General features: G+C 36.2%; 1 protein-coding gene across 3 annotated transcripts in view; it reads right to left on the reverse strand.

The window, feature by feature from the left end:
• Positions 1 to 2,730: 2,730 nt before the first annotated feature.
• The window catches only part of RADX (RPA1 related single stranded DNA binding protein, X-linked), an 81,625-nt gene continuing 57,795 nt past the window's right edge, over positions 2,731 to 26,560 (reverse strand). For all 3 annotated transcript variants that reach the window (XM_078063897.1, XM_078063896.1, XM_078063898.1), the window contains exons 12-14: positions 21,711 to 22,001; positions 11,748 to 11,915; positions 2,731 to 4,010 (exon numbers count right to left, since the gene is read on the reverse strand). In XM_078063897.1, the coding sequence (XP_077920023.1) occupies positions 3,880 to 4,010; positions 11,748 to 11,915; positions 21,711 to 22,001 (590 nt within the window). In that variant the 3' untranslated portion in view covers positions 2,731 to 3,879. The remainder of the gene's footprint in view (positions 4,011 to 11,747; positions 11,916 to 21,710; positions 22,002 to 26,560) is intronic.

The raw sequence follows: 26,560 nt of genomic DNA on the forward strand, positions 1-26,560 counted from the left end.
CCTCCACAACACTGTAAGCTCTATGAGAGTAGGGGCCATGTGTTTTTTTTTTTTTTTTAAAGATTTTATTTATTTATTTGACAGAGAGAGAGGCAGCGAGAGAGGGAACACAAGCAAAGGGAGTGTTAGAGGGAGAAGCAGGCTTCCCGCGGAGCGGGGAGCCCGATGCGCGGGCTCGATCCCAGGAGCCTGGGATCATGACCTGAGCTGAAGGCAGACGCTTAACGACTGAGTCACCCAGGCGCCCCGGGCCATGTGTTTTTGCTTGTATTGTGTTGTGTTCCTAGTGCTAACCTAGTGCTTGCCACAGAGTGAGCATTCAAACACTTGGATATATGTTGCAATAGTTTGGCTTATTTTATGAGCCCCAGCGTTTGGAGAAGTTTATCTCACAGTGATCTGATATATTATGTGAAATGTTACCCTTATTCAAACATCTTACTTTGGTGCAAATTAGAGCTTAAAGAAACAGACTTTGGAGTTATAAGCCTAACCTTCTAATTTAATTGCTTTGACAATTTTACATTAAACCATTTAGTCTTTTATTGTTTTGTTCCCCATCCACAAAATAGATATTAAAACCTTCTTGGGGGCAACTTCTAGATCCTAAGCTACTATGTATGAGTCAGATGCAATCATCTCAGAATAGCATCAGAAGTACTCACATTCTTTAAAAAGTGTTGCTTGACTTTCAATGAAGATGTGCATATCATTAAAAAAAAAGCTAAAATATTTCAGATTTCTCTTTGGAGAAAAAATAATATATTATTGCTGAAAAGGCAACAAGTTAGGAAGAACACTAGCAGTAAAAAAAAAAAAAAACCCAAAAAACCCCAAAAAACCCTGGGATGAAAAAATTTCAACTGTTTTTTTGTTATAATGAGCTGCTATAATTGATAAATGGTCTAATTATATTAAAATGTTCTTCATAGAAAACCACATCTTCATGAGACACATAAAAATAACACAAACACATTTTCAGTGTTCTAATACCTGTATTAATAGACCTGTATTAATAGACCCAAAGAATCATAGAGCCAGATGGGACCATTATTTTGCAAATTTTACAAATAAGGAAACTAAGGCCTAGCAGTTTAAGTGGCTTTCCATAAAATTTCTCAGGCATTTAGGGACAGAGCCATGGCTAGCTTTAAACGTGTTTTCTTCAAAATCTACATTTTATTTCTTCAGTGTAAAGGAAAACAAAAACTTAGGGCTAGAAGTGGCATCAACATAATAATGTAAGAATGAAGATAATGAGTGGGATGACCTGGACCAAGAGATGAGTTTATATATAATGTTTCTATTTTGGGCAATAGACACAAATATAATATGACTTGACTCAAAGATAATCTTGAAGAACTGGAATCTTCAGATAATACCCAAATCTGGTTTTGCTTTTCAATTTTTAACCTTTTTTCCTAAAATTTCTTTACTAAAAGCAGTTGATTACTAAAATATTCAGGACTGGGGGAGCCTGGGTGGCTCAGTCAGTTGAGCATCTGCCTTCCACTCAGGTCATGATCCCGGTGTCCTGGGATCGAGTCCTCATTGGGCAACCCCCTGGGCGGGGGAATCTGCTTCTCCCTCTCCCTCTGCCCTTCCCCACCATTTGTGTTCTCCTCTCTCTCTCTCTCTCTCTCAAATAAACAAATAAAATCTTAAAAAAAATAAAACAATCAGGACTGAATAATACATATTTCACTTCCCATCAGTGTACCTGCAAATTCTTGGGTAGCAATGTTTAAGAAAGAAAAAAAGAAGGAAATGTACCTGAAAAGCAAACCAGTGAAACAGCAAGCAGTATAAACCATAGAAATGCCTTTGGAATAACAGAATCGGTTATAACCTATGTCCGTATTGGCAGAGGGTGTATAGTTAAAAATATCAAACGTTATTACCGTCATCAAATAAGAGTGACAGTCATTTCTTAAAAGTCCTTTTCTTAATATGAATAAAATGAATGCAGGGTAATTCCATAAAGAAATAAAAATAGCAGAAGAACAGATACTCAGATTCTTTCTTTAATAGCTTACTACAGGATTTCAATGTGCATATCTCATGTGCCATCTAAAGAGAGAGACTGTGGTTCTCCAGTAGATTATACAATATTTCATAATTTACTAACTGATTCCTTAATTTGAAGTTGACATCACAGTAATATATTTGTGTGGCTTTGGAATTAATGAACACATATTGTCACTTGTAGGTAAGTTCTTCTGATGGTAGTTTGGTATTTTTCTTAGGAAATGCTACAATAGCTCTCCCATTTTACAACAACCAGAAATGTGGACACAGAAATGTAACTCCAAATTTAGATAGAAACACTTCTAGAATATAAAATAAATTGCCAGGAAAGTTGTTTTTAAAGATCCTAAATTTTCAAAAATTGTTCATATTTCTCATTCAATATGAGAACAGAAATTATACCTGTTAAAGTGTGTAGCTTTGAAATCTCACCTGAGGTTTTTAGTCAATAGCCATGTAAGTATTAATTTTTCCCTTCCCCAACATTTACATGTCAGTAAAATGGAACTGCCTTTTAAAGTTTATAATGGCTTAATACAGAAACCCAGATTCCATTTGATAAACAAGTCTTCAACCCATAGGGAAGAATCATATTGGCTCATTTAGCAAGCATATGTAGGTCTATTATTGGCCAAAAAATATGGAGGAGGGCCATCAAATACGTTAAAAATGAGACAAGAGACCAAAAAAGTTAGTGTGTTTTTTAACTTTAATAATACACTCAAAATTTTAACACAAGAAGGATTCACTATTTTAATTAACATTTAAACACAATTATAAGGAACAAAAGGCTGAATGCATTTATGAACAAAGTACAGCATCTGTCTTTAGACTCATGAGCTGCCCAAAACATTTAAAATATATAGCGTATGAAGTCACAGAACCATAGGGCTAGAAGAAAACCCACAAGGTAATTGCTCAACTAGATTCAGATTGATCTTGACACTGAATACTTTTTAACTCATGTGATGGTCATTTTGGTCATCTAACCACATAATTGTCAACCACAAGGCTTCGCAAATGTGGAATGGCGATTTACAGTTAAAATGAAGTATAATAGATAACCAGAATAAAATCCCCTTAGTCGCTGTTTTATATTTTCAATATGCACACTTAAAATGTTAATATGAGATAAAATTTCACTATTTAAACTCACATTACATGTACCAAAACTACAAATGAATACAGGAAAAACAGAGACCTACTGTAGCCTCTCTGGCTTTTAAGTTCACGCACTGGTCAAAACATTTGGAAAGTCAAAGGATAAGAAGTCACAATAAAGAGTGGAAAGTCTTAAGACAATTTAACACACTCATTGTACAGCTGACCAAACTAAGGACCAAGGCAACTGGACGGTAACAATCCATGTGTGCTTTTTGAAAATGACAGTAACCACCACAGTCATGAAAAATGCAGGTTGACCACTTTAGGAGAATTTAATCTTCAAATTAGCAATTCAGAATTTCCCACTATAGGTGAATAAAAGTGGAAGGATGTTAAATATTCACGAGAAGTTACTCTTGTAAGTCAGGATGCCTTTGGCTGAGGCTTGAGAATAAAAGCACTTCACAAATAGAATAGTGAACACAAATTATTACAAGTCAAGATAATATATAGAAGTAAGGTAGATTTTCTTGATACACAAAAACTGTTTCGATGAACTTTTCAGTAATGAGTTTAAAATGAAGTGCGTTAGCTTCAAACACAAGGTGAACATAAAACCACTTAATAACTTTAGAGCTTATGTAATATTCTTGCCGAAAACCAGTTGCTGAAATTACCAACAAAATGACAGAGTATCTTTAAAGCAGTGCCCTCTTTATAACCTGTGATCATTTCACTTGCCAATTTTTAAGAAGTATTAGTTGGACTATAAATTCTGTGCAGGTAGACTTCTACTTTATTGTTACCCAAATTACAGATATCCAAGATACCGACGATATGCACTCTATCCAGTTTACTCACAGCCTTTATAATATCACCTAAAAGTAAAAAGCAGATGGTAAGTATTGTAAAATAGTTAAATATTTACTTGGATTTAGTATCACATAAGCTGATGTGGTTTTTTTTTCTTATAGCATTAACAATGTCCCTCATCTTCTCCCTCTTCCCTCCAATTTATCACACGTTAATCGAAGTTACATTATGGTAACTTCCGCACATAACAATGACTGTATAACACAGATACGGGCTGGTATCCCAAAGCCATATTTAGTTATTTTTACTTCTTTAATCTTTTTGGTGGAGTAGAGTAAGTCTATATATTTTCCAGGTTCTTTATATGGTACCAAGTAAACAACTTATTGTTTACACTTCAAGGGAGTACAACAATCATTTTTTTTTCTATTTTGAAATTTATTTATCAATTCTTTACAAAACTTACAAGACGTAAAGCAAAATACATATATGTAATTGAAGTTATTTTCAAAGTATATTTCCTTTGAAACAGCTTTATTAACTAACACTTAGCTTTGGATACTCTCAAGAAGCTTTATCAAAAATGGATCGGGGGAGGGACACTACTGTATATGGCGGAGTAGGCGGTTTCAGGGCTGTGTCCCTCCACTAAAGCAACTTACAGGCTGAAAAAACTCTCAGATCAACTTCGGCAGAACTCTGGAATCTATACAAAAACTTAAAACAATCAAGGGAAAGATTAATAGAGAAAGAGCTGCTGCACTGTGGTAAGAATGCGCTGTGGTATTTTATTTATTTTTAAAAGATTTTATTTATTTATTTGACAGAGAGAGAGGGATGCACAGCGAGAGAGGAAACACAAGCAGGGGGAGTGGGAGAGGGAGAAGCAGGCTTCCCGCGGAGCAGGGAGCCCGATGCGGGGCTCGATCCCAGGACCTCCGCATCATGACCTGAGCCGAAGGCAGACGCTTAACGACTGAGCCCCCCCGGCGCCCCATGTTGTGGTATTTTAAATTGCCCATCTACTCCCTGTTATCAGCAGCAGCCATAAAGCCGGCAGCTCGCACTCCTGCTGTAGGTGGCTAGTACCAGACGGTGCGATGCAGAACTTATTCTCAAAGATGTGAGTTTGGACCTGTTAGGCAGTTCCCTCAAGGGCAGATGCAAGAGCTTGCTTTCGTTTCACCTGATTTGGGGCATTCCCACAACTGGGGTAGCTTCCCCAGTGGCTTTTGTTGAAAGCATATGAAGGCAAAAACACTAGCCAGAGCAGCTGGGGCAAAGTATAAAGCTGGGACGAGCAATAGACAGATCAAAAAGCCTGAGGAGGAAGGGGTTGGGAAAAGACACATGCGGGGCGATAAGGGCTTTTTAAAAGGTCCTGTGTACACTGGGGCATCAAGAAGGCTACATGTATGCCCAGTGCTGGATGCATGCTCAGGAAAGGCCTGAGAAAAACTCCGATTGTTCACCTCTGGCTGACCATCTGCAGGCTCTGAAGAGCAGGAAGTGAAAGCTAAGACAGGGTTGTAAACAGCCTGGGTAAGCCCTAAACACAGATCCAATGGCAAAAACTGGAGATCATTTTTGTCCTTGTTTTCCTTTTCTGTCCTCCAGGTGTTTAAAGAAACTCTTCCAAAGCACCAACTGACCACTACTAAGCTAACGGATCGCAGACACCAGTGGCTACACATGACAAAGACTTCATTTTATGCATGAAAACATGAAAACATTTAGAGGTTAAGGAACTTATGCAAAGTCTCATGGTGATTCTAATCTGCACAGTTTGGCCTTGAGGCATGTGCTCTCCACCTTTGTATGCTAGGGCTACATCTCTGTAAAACTATCTAAAAGCCAGTGGTGGATCTAGGTTTTGTGGGGCCTGAAGGGCATACTATTTAGAAGCCCCCTTTATCTATACAGTACCGAAGCAAGTGAGGGCTTCTCAAGCTTAGTCTTTGTTAGCTTCACAATTAAAGCCACCTCCGCTAGACATGTCACAAAATCTGTTGAACGGTTTATAACTGTGCAAACTCACTAATGCACAGTGAATATAATAACGACAAATCTAGAAAATAACTACATAACTTTCTCCTTCTTTGAATGGGATGGACTTTAACCTAGATGCTTTGGAAGGATTTCGAGATCTTTAGCTTTGACGCTGACAGCAACAACCCAGACCTTAATAATTCTAATTGTTATCATAAATTGACTTTTACAAATAATCACTTACAGAGTCCCTGCAACATAAAGTGTAAGTAAATCTACTGTTTGGGTGGGTGACTCTGCCTACTTGTGTTAATGCTTTGAGCAAATGAAGACCTCTCAAACTGCTCATCTGGTACTACATCAGAGAATGTTGTGAGGATTAAATACTCAGGATGTAGAGCACTTAGAATGGTGGCTGACACATAGCAAGAACTCAGGTATCAGCAACAATCATTTTCTTTTTCTTTTTTTAAGATTTTATTTATTTATTTGACAGAGAGAAAGAGACAGCGAGAGAGGGAACACAAGCAGGGGGAGTGGGAGAGGGAGAAGCAGGCTTCCCACTGAGCAGGGAGCCCGATGCGGGGCTCGATCCCAGGACGATGGGATCATGACCTGAGCTGAAGGCAAACGCTTAATGACTGAGCCCCCCAGGCACCCCAGCAACAATCATTTTCTACTTAAGAAAACTTAGTATGAAATTAGCATGTTGTTGTTTATATCACATAGGGATTCTCTTAAAAGGACTATGGATTTTTCCCTATAAAATGAGCTTCTCTACATTTCACTTTAAATTGTTAGAACTGTGCAAAAACTACTTTTTTAGAAATGTCACAGATGCATGCGGTGAGGGTGACAAAGGCATTGCTATGTAGAAGTTCTCCACTCCATTTCCTCATGGTCACGTGGGAAGCCCAAGTGTCCTGGCATCCCTTATAGCTAGGTTGGGATCGTGTAAGTAAGTTTTGGCAAATGAGAATGTGAATAGAAATGATGTGTCACTTCCAGTCTAACATAATTAAAAGTGAACATCTCCTTCATTTCTTCCTTCCTTTGCCTACACAGCCCTAGAAGCCACTTGTTCCTGCTGAAGCTGCAACAAGATGGAAGCAGACTGCCTTCCTGAATCACCGCTGAGAAGAAAGCTAATAACTAGTGCATCAGGTTTAACTTGAGCAAGAAATAAACATCTATTGTGTTAAAAGTCACTGAGACTTTGAAGTGGCTTTGTAACTGTGGCACCATCTAACCTATCTTGTAACACAGTGCGGTATTCCTGCCTGCAAAAATAATACGGAAAACCCTGATTACCTAGAGCATAATAAAACTGTTTTCTTACATGTGCTAAAACTCTTCCGTATCATGTTATGCTTCTGAAGTGTTTATCAATGGAGACGTTAACTCAATGTGTTCAAAGAGGAGGAGGGTGTGTGTGTGTGTGTGTGTGTCTATCTATAGTTCATAAAGATGATACCAATTAGGACATCATATCAGTAAGCGTTAGTCAATAAATGATTTGGGAAATACCGCTAACCCCTTGGAAAAAAATAAAGCTGGGTCCATTTCTCACTTTCCATACCAAAATAAATTCCAAATGGATTAAAATTTTCAACGGTGAAAATTAAGCCATATTAACAACAAAACCCTAAATAATCCAGTTCAAAATTGGCAAAGAACTTGAATATACATTTCTCCAAAGAAGACATACAAATGGCCAATGAGCACATGAAAAGATGCCCAACATCATTCATAATTAGGGACATGCAAATCAGAACCAAAATGAAATACCATTTCAGGATGGCTGGTTTGTTAAAAAAAAAAAAAAACACAAAAACTAACAGAAAATAACAAGTATTGGTGAGAATGTGGAGAAATTGGGATCCTCATGCATTGCTGGTGGGAATGTAAAATGGTGCAGCTGCTGTGGACAATGGTTTGGTGGTTGTTCAAAAAGTTAAATTCAGAATTACTATATGACTCAGCAATTCCACTCCTAGGTATATTCCCAAAAGAACTGAAAGCAAAGACTTGGATACTCATACACCAATATTCATAGCAGAATTATTCACAATAGTGAAGAGGTAAAAACAACCCAAATGTCCATCAACACATGAATGGATACACAAAATGTGGTATATACATACAATGAAATATTCTTCAGCTGTAAAAAGGAATGAAATTCTGATGTGTATTACAACATGGATGACCAAGTGACATAAGCCAGGCACAAAGGGCAAAGACTGTATGATTCCACTTATATGAGTTATCTGGAACAGGCAAATTCATAGAGACAGAAAGTAAAACAGAGGTTACCAAGGGCAGGGGAGAGCGGGGCAATGGGGAGTTACTATTTAAAGGTATCAGAATTTCTGTTTGGGATGATAAAAAAGTTCTAAAAATGGATAGCAGTGATGGTTGCACAACACTGTGAGTGTACTTAATTTCACTGAATTGTGCAGTTAAAAATGGTTAAAGTGGTAAATTTTATGTAAATTTTGTCATAATAAAAATGATACCAGTAAAAAAATGAAACTATAAAAGTACCAAAAACCCATACTGAATTTAAAGAAATAATCTTGGACTAAGTGATGCCTTTCTGAGTATGACATAAAACCAGCAGCCACAAAAATAAAAGATTGATATATTTGAGTACATATAAATAAAATTACTTAAAATACCAAAAGAAGCCTCCCATTGAACAAATTTAGTCAAACAGGATAAAAGTATTTGCAACACACAATAAGGGATTAACTCCTTTAATATGTAAATAAAATTTATAAATTAATAAGAAAAAGAACATTCTTATAGAAAAATGGGAAAAATAAAACTAGCATATAAAATTCATAGAAAGAAGAAATATAAATGGCCAACAAATATGAAGATGTTCAAGCTTAGAAATAAATAAGAAATGCAAATGAAAATAGTGATATAATAACTTTTTTTGCCACCAGTCTGCCAACATTTAACAAGAACAACAATATCTAGCATTTCTAAGGGTGTGAGTAAAGTGGCATTCTTGCTTTTGGTAAAAGTGTAAATCAGTATAAATCTTTTGGATGACAATGTGACAGTACTACCAAAATTTTAAATGCCTACATCTTTGAGTCAGTGACTTCTCTTCCAAGAATTCATCTTACAGATATGTGTATAAGTGCACAAAGATTATGTATACACACACAGAGATAGACAGATAGATATTTATTGCAGTACTCTTTGCCGAGAGCCAAAATATTTGAAAAGAATCTCAACACCCATCACTAGGAGCCTGATTAAGTAAATTTTGGTACATCCACACAGTGAAATATTTATAGGTATTAAAATGAATGAAGTAGCTCTCTATATACTAACATGAAAACTATTCAAGATACATTGTCAAGAGGAAAAAGGTGGTTATGGAACTATATGTTTACTATAATTCCATTTATGTGTATTTCTTTAAGACTGTGTGTGTGGGCGATCAAGTGAGATTTATTCCCAGTTGCAAGGGTGGTTTAATATTTGCAAATGAATCAACTTGATAAATCACATCGATAAAAGAAAGGCTGAAAACCATATGATCATTTCAATAGACACAGATAAAGCATTTGATAAAGTACAACATCCATGAATGATGAAAACCCTCTGCAACGTAGTTCTAGAGGGAACATACCTCAACATAACAAATGCCATATATGAAAAACCCACAGCTAACACCATCCTAAATGGGAAGAAACTGAGAGCTTTTCCCCTAAGGTCAGGAACATGATAAGGATGACTACTCTTACCACGTTTATTCAACAGAGTACTGGAAGTCCTAGCCACAGCAGTCAGACAACAAAAAGAAACAGAAGACCTCCAAATCGGTAAGGAAGAAGTAAAACATTCAGTATTTGCAGATGACATGATACTATATATAGAAAATCCTAAAGACTCCACCAAAAAACAGCTAGAACTGATAAAAAAATTCACTAAAGTTGCAGGATACAAAAACAACATACAGAAATCTGTTGCATTTCTATACAGTAATAATGAAAACAGTAGAAAGAGAAATTAAGAAAACAACCCCAACACAACTGCAACCCAAATAATAAGATACCTAGGAATAAACCTCACCAAAGAGGTGAAAGACCTGTACTCTGAAAACCATAAAACATTGATGAAAGAAATTGAAGATGACATAAAGAAATGGAAAGACATTCCATACTCATGGATTGGAAGAACAAGTATTGCTAAAATGTCTGTACTACTCAAAGCAATCTACAGATTTTATGCAATCCCTATCAAAATACCAACAGCATTTTTCACAGAACTAGATGAAACAATCCTAAAATTTATACGGAACTTCAAAAGATCCAGAATAGCTGAAGCAATCTTGAAAAAGCAGAGCTGGAGGCATCACATCCTGGACTTCAAGTTATATTATAAAGCTGTAGTTATCAAAACAGTATGGCACTGGCACAAAATAGACACATAGATCAATGGAACAGAATAGAAAACCCAGAAATTAACCTACAACTATATGGTCAACCGATCTTCAACAAAGCAGGAATGAATATCCAATGGGAAAAAGTCTCTTCAACAAATGGTTTGGGACATATTCTATTTGAAACAAATCACCTTGCTTTTGATTACCACATCACTTTTCGAGTGGTTCTTGCCCTTCATGTCTCAAATATTAACTGCTTTGGCAGAATGATACTAGGTTTTTTCAGGTGACCATGTTAGTGACTTCTGGAGAACAACTGGCATTAGCAACTGAGAATTTTGCCTTGATATTTCATATCAATAATAACATATACACATCGCAGAAGAAATGTGATGGAAGTAGATGATATATGCAGTAAGAAAATGAATACACAAATATTTAAACTATATATTAGGGCACTAATTAAGAAATCTGGACTTTCTGGAAGTCTAAAGAGCTGCAATGTAGGAAGTAATACTGCAAAGTCAACTAATATATCATCTCCAAAATGAACTGTGGAAAAAATAAAAGACTCTTATAAAATCAGATATTCAAGCTCAGTTTGCAGTAACCATTACTGCCAAAAGTTACTTCATCAGCAGGCACACCTCATAAGACTTGTTTAAAAACAATATACACTCAAGAGTTTCATCAGCTTAGAAAGACCCACCACAAAATCCCAAGATAATAAAGGCTGTCTTAAAAGCTCTTTTAAATGTAATATCCTTCTAAGCTCAGTGAGAACTGCTAGAAACTTTACTACCTGCTCCGGAAATAGAGATGACAACAGGAAATGGATAATTATAACTGGATACATAATTTTACAGGAATATAGAAATAATATAGAGTTCAGTAAATTATGTAGCAGCCTAAACAATTAGTTGGTGGAAGGGTTTCACTATTGGGATTACGTGAACTCCTAGCAGTCCTCAAGGGATTTATTGCATAGCACTTGAATAACTAAACATTTATAAGAGAAAACAACCATACTGTACTACACTATGGAGGTCTTAAAATTTCAGGCAATTGTAAGGTGAAAGGACAGATCATTTCGCCTGAGTTAAAAGGAGAGAAGAGTCGAATTGGCACTGCTCCATGTGCATACCACTTAAATCTAATGAATACTTACTTTTAGAAATGCATTTAGAGAACATTCTTAATGTCTGCCTGGAATAAAAACCATTAATTTGTCCAATTTTATTTAAAATATATTCTCATTTATAAGTCTTGGGGTACATTTACCAAACAACCTTTTAAATTATATTGAATGTTAAGGCTAGAACTGTTTATATAATCACATCTTAAGATTAGAAGTGTTTACAATATTAATTTTATCTTCTGAGTGAAAGGAATACTGAAATTGTCTTACCTGCAAGTGCTCTTGGACCTGCCACTGTGTCATTTCCAGGTCCATCCTGCGGATACACACAGCTGTAATTCATGCAGGTTAGTAATGTGTCGATTTGAGATGTTCGGAGATCTTCTGGACAATACATGGGCAGGAATGCAACATCAATTGCAATCTCATGGTTCAGACCTGTATAGAAAAACCACACTTTGTTAAAAGTGGGTTAGTACAGGAGGCTAATGAGGCCAGGTTTGCTGGTTTGATCCTGACATGTGCCAAATAGCTTCACACATGTAAATGTATGGTTTCAAAGCTAGGGATTAAACCCTTTGCTGTGCAAAACTTTATGAATACATGCAACTGGTTGAAAGAGGAGACACTTTAGTGCAGTCTATCACCACTGCTGGAAATAACAATCCAAAATGTTTTGCCAAAAACCAAAAAACAAAAAACCCCAAAATGTTTTACCTACGGATATAAGGTTTAAATTTTAATATCCAGAGGATGGCTTGGTCACATAAATGAAGAGATGTAGCATATTTTTCTTGGTCTAATATTATGTCAGGGGCTGTTACAGAATAGAATAATTCAGAGATGACTATTGGTTCCCTTATTGCCATTTGGACTTAAGGATGTATGATTCAAGCAAAGCCAGGGAAGGTAGAAACAAGGTCCCATCTGTCCTTAATTATGCAATACAAACTTCATTTACTCACCCGTAGGGCTATAAAAGGTTGCAGCAGAAAAGGGGCTATGGGGGAACAACCAAAGTAAATCCTGGCCTGTGACTGTCATCTCTTTGTATGGGTCACTGTCTACCAGGGTGGATCTAAAAGACTTTGTAGGGGTGCCTGGGAGGCTCAGTCATTCAGGTGTCTGACTCTTGATTTCAGCTCAGGTCATGATCTCTGGGTCCTGGGATCGAGCCCTGCATTGGGCTGTGTGTTCAGTTGGGAGTTGGCTTGAGGATTCTTTCCCTCTGCCCTTCCCCCTGCTTTTGCATACTCTCTCACTAAAATAAATAAATCTTTTTTTTTTTTTTTTTTTAAAAGAAGACTTTTTAGAGGCGAAGCTTTGAGCTGGGTACAAAAGGATGAATAGCATTTAAATAAACAGAGAGAAGGTATTTCAGGCAGGGCAGGGAGTAGTCAAAATTATAGATCAGAGTAAGGAGACCATCTTGACTGGACAAAGGGTAAACACGCAGAGCACAGCTTGAAAACCCCATGAATTCTACCCAGTCACCCAAAACAGAATCCTGGAGGTTATCCTTAACTCCTTCCTTTTGTTCTTCCCTGATATTCAGCCAGCAAGTTTTATAGATTCTATGATCTTAATATCTCCTCTACTCATAGCTATAGCAATTCTTAACTACTGTGCTTGTGTCAATGATAGGTAAACAAATTCCTTCCTGTTAAGCTGTAAACTGATACAGAAAAACAAGTGCATTTTTCTAAAAGATTTTATTTATTTATTTGACAGAGAGAGAGCACAAGCAGGAGGAGCGGCCGGCAGAGGGAGAGGGAGAAGCAGGCTCCCCACAGAGCAAGGAGCCCGATGCGGGGCTCAATCTCAGGACCCTGGGATCATGACCTGAGCCAAAGGCAGACACTTAACCATGTGAGCCACCCAGGCACCCTATTATTTTTGCTTTTTATGGGCAAATGACACTAAAATTCCACAGCTTTAATTTAACATACAACTAATGGCTACTTAAAGGTTTTAAGGATAACTAAAATTTGGTATTCATAAACTATAATGGTCACACTATCTAGAATTTACTGAGGATTTCAATTCAGTATAGGAAGTATAACTACCCTGTAACTCTAAGCAATGTTGCAAAACTCATGTGTAAGTGCACATATTGGTATCTTATTGCCTTGATTCTAAGACCAAATTTAACTCTAAGATATACCATCAACTTAGTAACAGTTTTAATAAAAAGGAAATTCTGCATTAAATGTACCCATTGACCGTAAGATGCATTCCAACTTGCAAATATAAAAAAAGAAAGTATGCCTTAGAATTGAGAAAATATCCGAAGTTGGAAATCCTGATATTCTCAGGAAGGTAGTTTGATTATCAGTGTGTCATTGATACTCTTTTGAATTATTTTCTAAATTATAAAATATGGTGAGTTTAGCTTCATCATTACTCATGAAATTTGTTGTGAGTTCCTTGGTTAAAACTAGAGTTGTGGGTACAAATGTATAAGTAAACAGGCCTCAGAGCCTCCATACTTGCTGTTTCTGTGCCTAGAATGTTCTTTCCTCAGATAACCAGATTGTTCCTTCACCCCCATCAGGATTCTGGTGAAATGTTATTTTTTCAGGGAGACCTAACCCTAATCCTGACCACTCTATGAAAATGTCATCCTTTCCAGGGTGCCTGGGTGACTCAGTCGTTTAAGCATCAGATTCTTGATTTTGGCTCAGGTCATGATCTCAGGGTTGGGAGATCGAGCCCCGCATCAGGCTCCACCCTGGGCATGGAGCCTGCTTAAGATCCTCTCTCTTCCAGCTTTCCCCCTAAGGTCAGGAACACGGCAGGGATGTCCACTCACCACTGCTATTCAACATAGTACTAGAAGTCCTAGCCACAGCAACCAGACAACAAAAAGAAATAAAAGGCATACGAATCGGCAAAGAAGAAGTCAAACTCTCACTCTTTGCAGATAATACTTTATGTGGAAAACCCAAAAGACTCCACCCCAAAACTGCTAGAACTCATACAGGAATTCAGTAAAGTGCAGGATATAAAATCAATGCACAGAAATCAATGGCATTCCTATACACCAACAACAAGACAGAAGAAAGAGAAATTAAGGAATCGATCCCATTTACAATTGCACCCAAAACCATAAGATACCTAGGAATAAATCTAACCAAAGAGGCAAAGAATCTGTACTCAGAAAACTATAAAACTCTCATGAAAGAAATTGAGGAAGACACAAAGAAATGGAAAAACGTTCCATGCTCATGGATTGGAAGAACAAATATTGTGAAGATGTCAATGCTACCTAGAGCAATCTACACATTCAATGCAATCCCTATCAAAATACCATCCACTTTTTTCAAAGAAATGGAACAAATAATCCTAAAATTTGTATGGAACCAGAAGACCCCAAATAGCCAGAGGAATGCTGAAAAAGAAAACCAAAGCTTGTGGCATCACAATTCTGGACTTCAAGCTCTCTTACAAAGCTGTCATCATCAAGACAGTATGGTACTGGCACAAAAACAGACACATAGATCAGTGGAACAGAAATAGAGAGCCCAGAAATGGACCCTCAACTCTGTGGTCAACTAATCTTCGACAAAGCAGGAAAGAATGTCCAATGGAAAAAAGAGAGTCTCTTCAACAAATGGTGTTGGGAAAATTGGACAGCCACATGCAGAAGAATGAAACTGGACCATTTCCTTACACCACACACAAAAATAGACTCCAAATGGTTGAAAGACCTAAATGTGAGACAGGAGTCCATCAAAATCCTTGAGGAGAACACAGGGAGCAACCTCTTCGACCTCAGCCGCAGCAACTTCTTCCTAGAAACATCGCCAAAGGCAAGGGAAGCAAGGGCAAAAATGAACTATTGGGACTTCATCAAGATAAAAAAGCTTTTGCATAGCAAAGGAAACAGTCAACAAAACCAAAAGACAACCAACAGAATGGGAGAAGATATTTGCAAATGACATATCAGATAAAGGGCTAGTATCCAAAATCTATAAAGAACTTATCAAACTCAACACCCAAAGAACAAATGATCCAATCAAGAAATGGGCAGAAGACATGAACGACATTTTTCCAAAGAAGACATCCAAATGGCCAACAGACACATGAAAAAGTGCTCAGCATCGCTCGGCATCAGGGAAATCCAAATCAAAACCTCAATGAGATACCACCTCACACCAGTCAGAATGGCTAAAATTAACAAGTCAGGAAACGACAGATGTTGGCGGGGATGCAGAGAAAGGGGAACCCTCCTACACTGTTGGTGGGAATGCAAGCTGGTGCAGCCACTCTGGAAAACAGTATGGAGGTTCCTCAAAAAGTTGAAAATTGAGCTACCCTACGACCCAGCAATTGCACCACTGGGTATTTATCCCAAAGATACAAATGTAGGGATCTGAAGGGGTACGTGCACCCCGATGTTTATAGCAGCAATGTCCACAATAGCCAAACTATGGAAAGAGCCAAGATGTCCATTGACAGATGAATGGATAAATAAGATGTGGTGTATATATACAATGGAATATTATGCAGCCATCAAAAGGAATGAAATCTTGCCATTTGCAATGACGTGGATGGAACTGGAGGGTATTATGCTGAGCGAAATAAGTCAATCAGAGAAAGACATGTATCATATGATCTCACTGATATGAGGAATTCTTAATCTCAGGAAACAAACTGAGGGTTTCTGGAGTGGTGGGGGTGGGAGGGATGGGGTGGCTGGGTAATAGACATTGGGGAGGGTATGTGCTATGGTGAGCGCTGTGAATTGTGTAAGACTGTTGAATCACAAACCTGTACCTCTGAAACAAATAATACATTATATGTTAAAAAAAAGAAGATAGTAGGAAGGGAAAAATGAAGGGGGGGAAATTGGAGGGGGAGACGAACCATGAGATACCTGGACTCTGAGAAACAAATTGAGGGTTCTAGAGGGGAGGGGGGTGGGGGGATGGGTTAGCCTGGTGATGGGTATTAAAGAGGGCATGTGTTGAATGGAGCACTGGGTGTTATAGGCAAACAATGAATCATGGAACAGTACATCAGAAACTAATGATGTAATGTATGGTGATTAACATAACATAATAAAATTTTTTTAAAAATCCAAAAAAAAAAGATTCTCTCTCTTCCTCTCCCTCTGCCCCTCCCCCCCAAAAAAGATGAAATGTAATACTTTCCTACTACCTTACTCTCCGACCCCTTTCTAGCATTTATCACCATCTCTTTTATCAGCAAGCTCTTTTATTTGTTGTGTTCACTCACTTAACCTCGTAACCTCAGGACCTAGAACAGTGCTGGGCACACATTAGATGCTCAGTAAATACTTGTTAAATCAAGCAAATGAATGTATGTTTATGCATTTTTTACCTATAATTTTCAAATACTAGACTTTAAGATATTTGTGCATTATGTGTTCAAATATGAATTCATCTGTATTCCTATTACCAAAGGAGAGGAACACAAATATCCTTCCCACAGTGTACATACATATGCACTTCAATGGTGACTTCCTGTTTATGTGTTACTTCAGTAACTTACACCTTACTGTCTAGGTAAATGTGATCATATATCTGGACTATATTCAAAATTATAGGAAAATATAAGATCAAACAAGTAAGCTCATATTATTCTTTTGTAATGTGTGTTATATGCAATTTATATATCTTCTTCCTCAATTCTTTGTAATCACTGAATTTTTTTTCCAATAAAAAGTGTGAAAGTGTGTGTATGTGTGCATTGGAGGGGAGGCAATTTATAATCCTGGCACTTAGCACAATGCTTGCAACATACCATATTTTACTTAATCTAAGATGCCACTAAGAAAAATGCTACCAACTGAACAAAGACATGACTTCAATTGTAAGATGCATATCGATTTTCAAAGATGTTAAAATATGGGGAAAATGGGTGTCTTATGATGACAAAATCTGATAGTAGGTGCTTCAGGTTTCATGATTAAATTATAATTAATTATGCAATGAAATAAGGGACAGAATTAAGGTATGGCAACAGTAATCTAGCTCTGGAACCCATATAATCCAGTGTACTGCTCGTACTGAGATACAAGAGTGGGGAAGCCTCTCAGTGGGAAAAGATATCCTGAGGATGTAGCCAGTGAGGGAACCAACAGTGAGAAAACTCGGTGCTACTCAGTTAATGGTTCGAATAGGCTTCAACAAGGAAGGAGGCATATCTTATGGGTAAGAATAATTTGCCCTGAGCCCGCAGGCTAGTACCAAGGAGGGGAGGAGTTATGTTGGCCTCCTTGGTTGCTTTAATAGAAGAAAAAAGTCAAGGTAAGTAAATCCTTATTATTTCAATATAACTACAACATATTAAATTGCTTTGATGTTATAGTTAACGTTATTAAAAATGCATTTAAATGCATTTTGCAAAAAAGGAAAAGAACAAACCATATAGAAAACTGGGGGGGGGGGTTTCTCTTGACTTGTAAGAGACAAAGCTGATGACCTTCAGAGGTTTACAAAAGGCTGGCTGAATTATGATCGTTATTACCTGAGTCAAATGCAAATTGAAGAGAGGACTCTTAAGCTTTGATTGACTCACAGCATTTCATGGGTAACTAAATCAGTGTTAGCAGAGTCATGAATATACTAATGCCATCTAGGTTTTGAAAACTGTTTTCTTATATTTAAAGGGGGAATAATTCTTAAAATTAGGAGAGATTGACCAATAGATTTTGTAACTGGGCCTAAAGGCACTGAAAATTTAGTTTGTTACTTCATTCCAGTATCTTCTTTTTGAAATGTGTGTTATTTCATAATAAGCAATGGAATGAGGTTTTAGTGCTTACTAAAAATATCTATTTATTTGAGACAAGTGAGATGGCATAGCAAGGATTTTAATACAAGAACCAGCATTTCTGGAATAGGTTTCTGATATTGCAACAGGTTGTTGGGAGCCATTAGAATTGTAGGAAGGAAGATTCATAATTCCATTCAATGTTCTCAGTAATGATTCACCCTAGACCAATCAGAGCTAATGATTGTAACAGAGTTGTGGTGTGAATAACCTTTCTGGCTCCCAGAATAAGACACTTCAAAATTACTGGGTCCTCCAGAGATCAGCAAGATACTGCAGAGAAATAATCAATCACTGGAAGATAGTATCAACATAGGTGGACAATCCTCATGTTGGAAGAAATTTAAATATCATATAGATTTATCTGCTTGGATTGGTTTAGCTAGTTTTTTTTGTTTTGTTTTGTTTTTAAAGATTTTTATTTATTTATTTAACAGAGAGAGAGAGCACAAGTAGGCAGAGCGGCAGACAGAGGGAGAGGGAGAAGCAGGCTCTCTGCCGATCAGGGAGCCCTATGCGGGGCTCGATTCCAGGGCCCTGGGATCATGACCTGAGCCGAAGGCAGCCGCTTAACCGACTAAGCCACCCAGGCGCCCCTGGTTTAGCTAGTTTTATGTAAAAATAGAGGTCTTTTAGAACAGGGGTCAGCAAACTATGACCTGGGGGTTCAAATCTAGCTTGCACCTGGTTTTGTACAACCCATGAGCTAAGAATGTTTTTTTTACATCTTAAATGGTTGAAAAAAATCAAACGAATATTTTGTGATATGTGAAAATTATTTATAAGCAATTCAAATGTCAGTGTCTATAAATAAAGTTTTATCCAAACAGAGCCATACACATTCATTTATATATTGTCTATGACTGCTTTCACACTAAAACAGCAGAACTAAGTAGTTGGGACAGATACTGCATGGCCTGCAAAGCCTCAAACATTTACTACTTGGCCCTTTACAGAACAAGTGTACCCCCATGTACTGAACACATACAAGGTTATCTTTCGGTTTTAGGATTATATCTTTTAACAGAGAGTACATTATTAAGAGATGTAATCATCTCTTTTGAGTTCATTGCTCATGCCATGCTTACAAAGGATTGGCCATTTGTCTGGTCTCATAATACAACTTAGTTTCATACTTTCACAAAAGCTGTAATAAGTTCACTACTTTCACATCTGATATTCACCACTTGTTTAACCAAAATCTGAGAATATCTGGGGCACCGAGATGGCTCAGTTGGTTAAGTGTCTGCCTTTGGCTCAGGTCCTGATCCCAGGGCCCTGGGTCGGAGCCCCGCATCGGACTCCCTGCCTGCTTCTCTTCCTCTCCCTCTGACCCCCACTCGTGCTTGCTCTCTCTCTCTGGTGCTCTCTCTCAAATAAATAAATAAAATCTTTTAAAACCCCCCAAATCTGAGAATATCTATACTTCAAGTCCTATTAAGAGAGTAGTACTTCTCAATCTTAATTCTATTCCTGCATACCTGACAAGCAGGACACATTCTTGTCACTGGCCCTGGTGTAGCAGTAAGTCTCCCTTAGGAAGGTAAGGGACATTGAATAGGCTGCTTCTCTGGAGTGTACCAGAATCTTATGGAGTGTGGGAAGGTCTCCCTCAGTTGATTCTGATAGGCTACCTCTTCCCATCAAGGTTCTATAAGAATCAATGGATCAGCACTAGGTGTTATATGTAAGTGATGAATTGTTGGATTCTACTCCTGAAACTAATATTATACTATATGTTAACTAAAATTTAAATAAAAACTTGAAATATAAAAAAAGAATCAATGGATCAGTACCATTGATCAGGAAAAAAATCCCTTTCTTTCTTCCTGCCAGAAAGTTGACCAAAAATTACTGCCAAATGGTAATTTAGTTATTTGCAGGTACCTAGTAATATGTACTTTTTCTGTTTCCTTTTAAACGTTCTGTTTGGTTTTATCCACCTGTGACTTCTTTTTCACTGTTTTTATCCCTGTAAACCACCTTAAGTCCTTGAAAATAGGTAGGACATAAAACAGCGTAATTCTAATGTGGACTAGAGCTGATTGGACAGAATGACACATTTGCCCTTTTCATTTGATTCTTGCTTTTAAGTGATGTAAAGAGACCAAGTAATACAGTCTAGTAAAAAGAAGCATTTGAAACAGGTCTGACATGTCTAACAGAGTCAGGGGAAAGTCATACTTTTCATAGATTGTACACATACACACAATCACACGTATGTACATATGTGTGTGAGGAGGCAGAGAAGAGGGAATGTGAGAGAGTAAAAATGAAAAAGGAATCCTGATAAAAGTCAAGGTAATTCATTTCAGTACTGTAGATGTAAAAATCTATGAACTGCACTTTCTTTCAGCCATTAAATTAATTTGCTAATGACATTTCCTCATTCTTTTATTTTAAGGTAACAAGACCTTCCTTTGAGATACAAATAAACATTTTTCTTGACTCTGAGAATAGCTTATTTTGGCTATGGTTTTATTTTAGAATTTTTTGTGTACATTTTTCATTCATCGGAAAGAAAGATAAAATTAAATATAAGTTTAAAAATGTGTTGACTTTTTAAAAGTTTTTATTTAAATTCCAGTTAGTTAACATACAGTGTAATATTAGTTTCAGGTGTACAATATAGTGATTCAACACTTCCATACATAACCCTATGCTCATCACAACAAGTGCACTCCTTAATCCCCAACACCTAGTTCACCTATCCCCTCACCCATCTTCCCTCTGGTAACTGTCAGTTTGTTCTCTTAAAAAAATTGTGTTGACTTTTTTTTTGTGTGTGTGTATGTGTGTGTGTGTATATATATATATATACACCACATCTTTTTTTTTATTGACTTTTAAATTTCTGTAAGTTCTATGGGTACTTCTCAGTTTTGAACAACCTGAGAAAATCCATTTATTTTTCCTTATGGTTCCTTATAGACCAGGGAAGTTTTTTAGCTTCTTTCTGTTACAACCTGATTTAGTTGAGAATTTAATATTTTATAGGGGCTAAACAGACCTCTGTTCATAGGAGCTTTTCTCGATTAGTACCCCTTTTCTCTTTAACCTACATTTTACCTTTCAACGGTTCAGATACACTGAGAAAGAGGCAGAGAACATGAGCAAGAAAGTGGAGGCTAAAGAAAAACAAAATCAGTTTTAGAAGTAGTCAGGTAGTCAGGGGTGGGGAAAGTTCCCTTGGTTCCCATTCTTCTCTGCCCAAATACTTTCCTAGGACTTGCCAATGTTTAAAGCCCACAATTAGAGCTTAATGTATTCCAGAATTAGTGCTCCATTCCTCCATTAGTTTGAGCTAAACAGGAGCTCTCCTTGGACTTTATTTTTTTGGGGGGGAGCTTAATTTTTTCAAGCAAAATAGTATCATCTATATTGAAAATATATTAAATTAATGATATTCAAAGAAAAGAACACTTCACTTACCTAGGATGGTTACTTCAAAATGTCCAAGGCTCCGGGCACTCTTAAAGTCATGAAGGTTTGGGGGCCTTCCCTCTGGTGGTATGTACTTTGCAGGCTGAGAATTAAACTGCTCCGTAAGAAACTTTCTCTGCTCGAAAATAAATTTCCGTGGAATACTTTCAGGATAAACATGGCTGTAATGCAGGTGATCTATTAAGCCAAACTTTTTCTCTCTCCATAGCTGACTTTCCCACTTATCGCTTATAGTTTTTCTGGCTTTCCCTGCGGTACTAGTACTTGCACTTTCTCGACCTGTTAAAGACACAATGAGATAGACACAATGGACCTGCAAACTAACCAAATCAAGTCATTCAGTACAAAAAAGTACAGATTAATGAGGAATAGTTTAATTAACTTTAAAAATCAAACAACCACATATAAAATGTAAATTGAATGTCCAAAAGATAATTCTTATTAAAGTGAAGAGAGAACTAAATTCATTTTCAAAATAAACTTTTCCTCCAAAATATTAAAAACTGATATTGTTTTTCTCTGTTGCTGGAATTATGAAGATTTGTAATTACCTTCCTTACACTTTTTCTGTATTTTCTAAACTCTCTTAAATAAACATATATTCCTTTTATATTCAGTGACAAATTCAAGTTAAGTCAAATTCATAACTCTTATAGATGGGACCACCATTCACTATTGGTGGAATTTAAGCTTCTAATAAAATGTGTTAATCTTTGCTAAAAGGAGCCTGAACAGATACAAAATACAGTCTTTTTCATGGATATAACTCTCCTTCAAGAAAGCCACTTATTATATATGATACTCCTTTCAGATCAAAATAACATGGAAAACAAAGAGGGGACTAAACTCAGATGAAAGATCTCTTCAATTCTTGATTGTTTTCTATCAAGTCAATTTATCACTTATGTACAGTTTATCTAACATATTTAGTCTATAAGGCAGAATACAATTTCTCCCCTACACATTATGACATTCATTCATTCATTCTTTCTTTCAGCAAATAATTATTGAGCACTTATTATATATATTCCAGTAACTGTGCTAAAGAATTTGGTAAAATAATATTTTAACTGAATAATACACCCTGGGAACTGAAGACACATGGCAGAATCAGAAAAAATAGATTTTGGAACAAGACTCTCATGTTGTCAGTTCTGCTAGCTGAGACAAACTGACAGCTACTCTGTTTCAGAGTTTACCAAGGTTGCTGAATTGCTTCCTTGCAGGTGGCCTATGCTATGCCTTGGTGCTTATTATTATCCTAGCATAAAAAACCTTGCTAAGGCTGAAGGGGGTTTCAACAGCAAAGTTTCAATGTGGTTAATATACCACTTCTGCTTTTGAAACATACCCTATTCCCACACGACTTTCTTAGTTTTTTAAACCTAGCCAGAGACTTACTAAAAATTTCTTATGGGGTAAAGTACTAGACTGAGTTGTAAGAGAAAATAAAGAAGTTGAATACACATTTCTTACTCTCCAAGAATTCAAACCACTGCAATATTACAAAAGAGTTTAATTCAAAATTCAGTTGATGAACACACTTAACTTCCTATAATAATGCTTGATAACAAAAAGGATAAAAAATGTAATTGCACATGAAAAAAGAATGGAATTAATCAAAGCCAAGAGAAAAACTCAGTTAATAGCACTAAACAGAACTGTAGAATGATTTAATCTTTTTTATTTTCTAAGATAGTTCTCCTTTCCCCAAACTAATAAAAGTACATAATTAGAACAACAATAATTAGCTTTACAATGACTCAAGTTATAGTGAACATTCCTGACTTATTTGTTCTAAAATATAGCATGCAAATAACAAGTTATAAGCTATTCCAATTTTTAAAAATTAAATAATCATATCTACCTTACAGGAAAAAAAAATCCTATGACTGACCCTGTCAAGAATAAGTCAGAATATTTGCTATGCTTTGTTCGAGTGTTGATATCAAGGACTGGCAAGGTACAAATGTTTATTTGAAAAATTCCTCTGAAAAATCCTTGCTTTGTTTTTTAGTTTGGTAACTTGGGACTGTAAGTACCCTACCCTGATTATATGTTCACAATTATTACAAATGGATATGAATTCAATACAAGAGATACTGTCAGTCACTGTGAATAACAAGATTTCAAAGGCAATAATTAGGAGACAAAAATACATCTAGAGTTCAGGTTTTTCTAAAAATATGATGGAAAATTATGAACTGGAATTCTTTTATTTTTAGTTTGAATACTACTAAAATTACCATATGAAACACATTATGTTTTTAAGCCTAATGCACAACAAAGATACAGGTTAATTCCCTAGTAAAATTATGTTTTTGCAGATATATATGTATATAAATATATATATGATTATATGTTATAATTATAATAATAACTTATTTTAATGATTCATTTTACCCTAATTTCTGGTGAGAACAGACTTATGTTTTAGTGGGGAAAAATTTTAGTAGAAGACCACATTAAGGTTGTGAGGTAAAAAATATACAGTATAAATGTATGTATGTAGGCATGGTAATTTTGTTTCTTCACAAAATCTACTCTGAGCATTTTATTATATAGATAAAAATGATGGGCAGGGGTGTATGGAAGCATTTGGGAGGGTGAGGAGCTATTTTCTTTGCCTCTTCCCCCCTTCCATCCACTAACTCCACCTTGGTGTAAGATCTACAAGGCTAGAAAAGAACAGGGTATTTTTCACTCAGTAGCAAGTATAAAACAGACTTTTTAAAAAAGTGTGTAAGTCAGAGGCTACCTGTAACGTTTTATGATCTCAGTAATACTGTTATTGTCATACTCAACAGTGAAAAATTTAAAGCATTTTCTCTAAGATCAGGAACAAGACAAGATACCCTCTCTCATCACTTTTCTTCAATAGAGTATTGGGAGTCTTAACCACAGCAATAAGACAAGAAGAAAAAAAGGCATCCAAATTGGAAAGGAAGAAGTAAAACTGTCACCATTTGTAGATGACATAATATACATATTCCTAAAGTCGCTACACACACAAAAAAACCTGTTAGAACTCAAAAACAAATTCAGTAAAGATGCAGGATACAAAATCAATATACAGAAATGTGTGGTATTTCTATACACTAACAACTATCAGAAAGAGAAATTAAGAAAACAATCTCACTTACAATTGCACCAAAGAATAAAATACCTAAAAATAAATTTAACCAAGGTGGTGAAAGACCTGTACTATAAGACACTGATGAAAGAAACTGAAGATGACACAAACAAATGGAAAGATATTCTGTCTTCATGGACTGGAAAAATCAATATTGTTAAAACGTCCATACTACCCAAAGCAATCCACAGATTCTATGCAATCCCCATCAAAATTCCAATGGCATTTTCCACAGAACTAGAACAAGTAATTCTATAAATTTGTATGGAACCACTAAAGATCCTAAATAGCCAGGGCAATCTTTAGAAAGAATAACAAAGCTGGAGGTATCATACTGGCAGATTTCAAACTATACTACAAAGCTATATAGTAATCAAAACAGTATGGTACTGGCATAAAAACAGACACACAGATCAATGGAACAGAACTGAAAGCCCAGAAAGAAACCCACATATATACGGACAATTAATTTATGACAAAGGAGTCAAGAGTATACATTGGAGAAAGGACGGTTGTTTCAATAAATGGTGCTGAAAAAACTGGAAAGTCACATGCAAAAGATGAAACTAGACTGCTAACTTACACCATACACAAAACTTAACTCAAAATGCATTAAAGATTAGAATGTAAGACCTGAAACCATAAAATTCCTAGAATAAAACATAGGCAGTAAGCTCCTAAGGCACTAAGACATCAGTCTTAGAGATGTGTTTCTGGATCTGACTCCAAAGCCAAGGGAAAGAAAAGCAAAAAGAAACAAATGGGATCACATCATACTAAAAAGTTTTTGCACAGCAAAGGAAACCATCATCAAAACAAAAAGGCAACCTACTCAATGGGAGGAGATATTTGCATATATCTGATAAGGAATTAATATCTAAAATACAGAAAGAATTCATACAACTTAACAATTTAAAAAAAGAAACCTGATTAAAAAAAGGGCAGCGGATCTGAATAGTCATTTTTTCAAAGAAGACATACAGATGGCCAATAGGCACATGAAAACAAGTTCAACACCACTCATTACTAGGAAAATGCAGATCAAAACCACAACAAAATATCACCTCACACCTGTTAGAATGGCTATTATCAAAAAGACAAGAAATAACTATTGGAGAATATGTGGACAGAAGGGAACCCTCACACATTGTTGGTGGGAATATAAATTGGTGCAGCTGCTAGGAAAACAGAATGGAGGTCTTTAATAAAATTAAGAGTAGATTTACCATATAGATTTAGCTGTTCCAATTCTGGGTATTTATCCAAAGAATACAAAAACACTAATGTGAAAAGATACATACATCCTTATCTTCGTTGTACCATCATTTACAATATCTCCAATAAACATCTTAGAGCATGTCTCCTTGTGTACCCAACACATAGGTCAGAGGGTATAACATATTTGGTATTGTCAAATTACTCTCAAAAGTAGTAGAACCACATTTATATAAGAAAGGGGAGCATGACTCTTTTTCTTTGAAATACTTACATATCTGCTTATATTATAAAACAAACAATAGAAAAATACATCATAGAATGAATTAAAAAGTTACCTACAGTGAGTGAGAAGGAATCAGGTGCAGGGAACAGGATAAAAGCTAAACTTCTTTAAATATATATTCTTTTTCTATATTTGACTATTGAACCATGAAAATAATTTAGAAAATTAAGTGTTTATTTAAATAAAGCAATCCTTAAGCATCAA

Source organism: Halichoerus grypus, chromosome X, assembly GCF_964656455.1.
Source record: "Halichoerus grypus chromosome X, mHalGry1.hap1.1, whole genome shotgun sequence".
Classification (NCBI taxonomy): Eukaryota; Metazoa; Chordata; class Mammalia; order Carnivora; family Phocidae; genus Halichoerus; species Halichoerus grypus.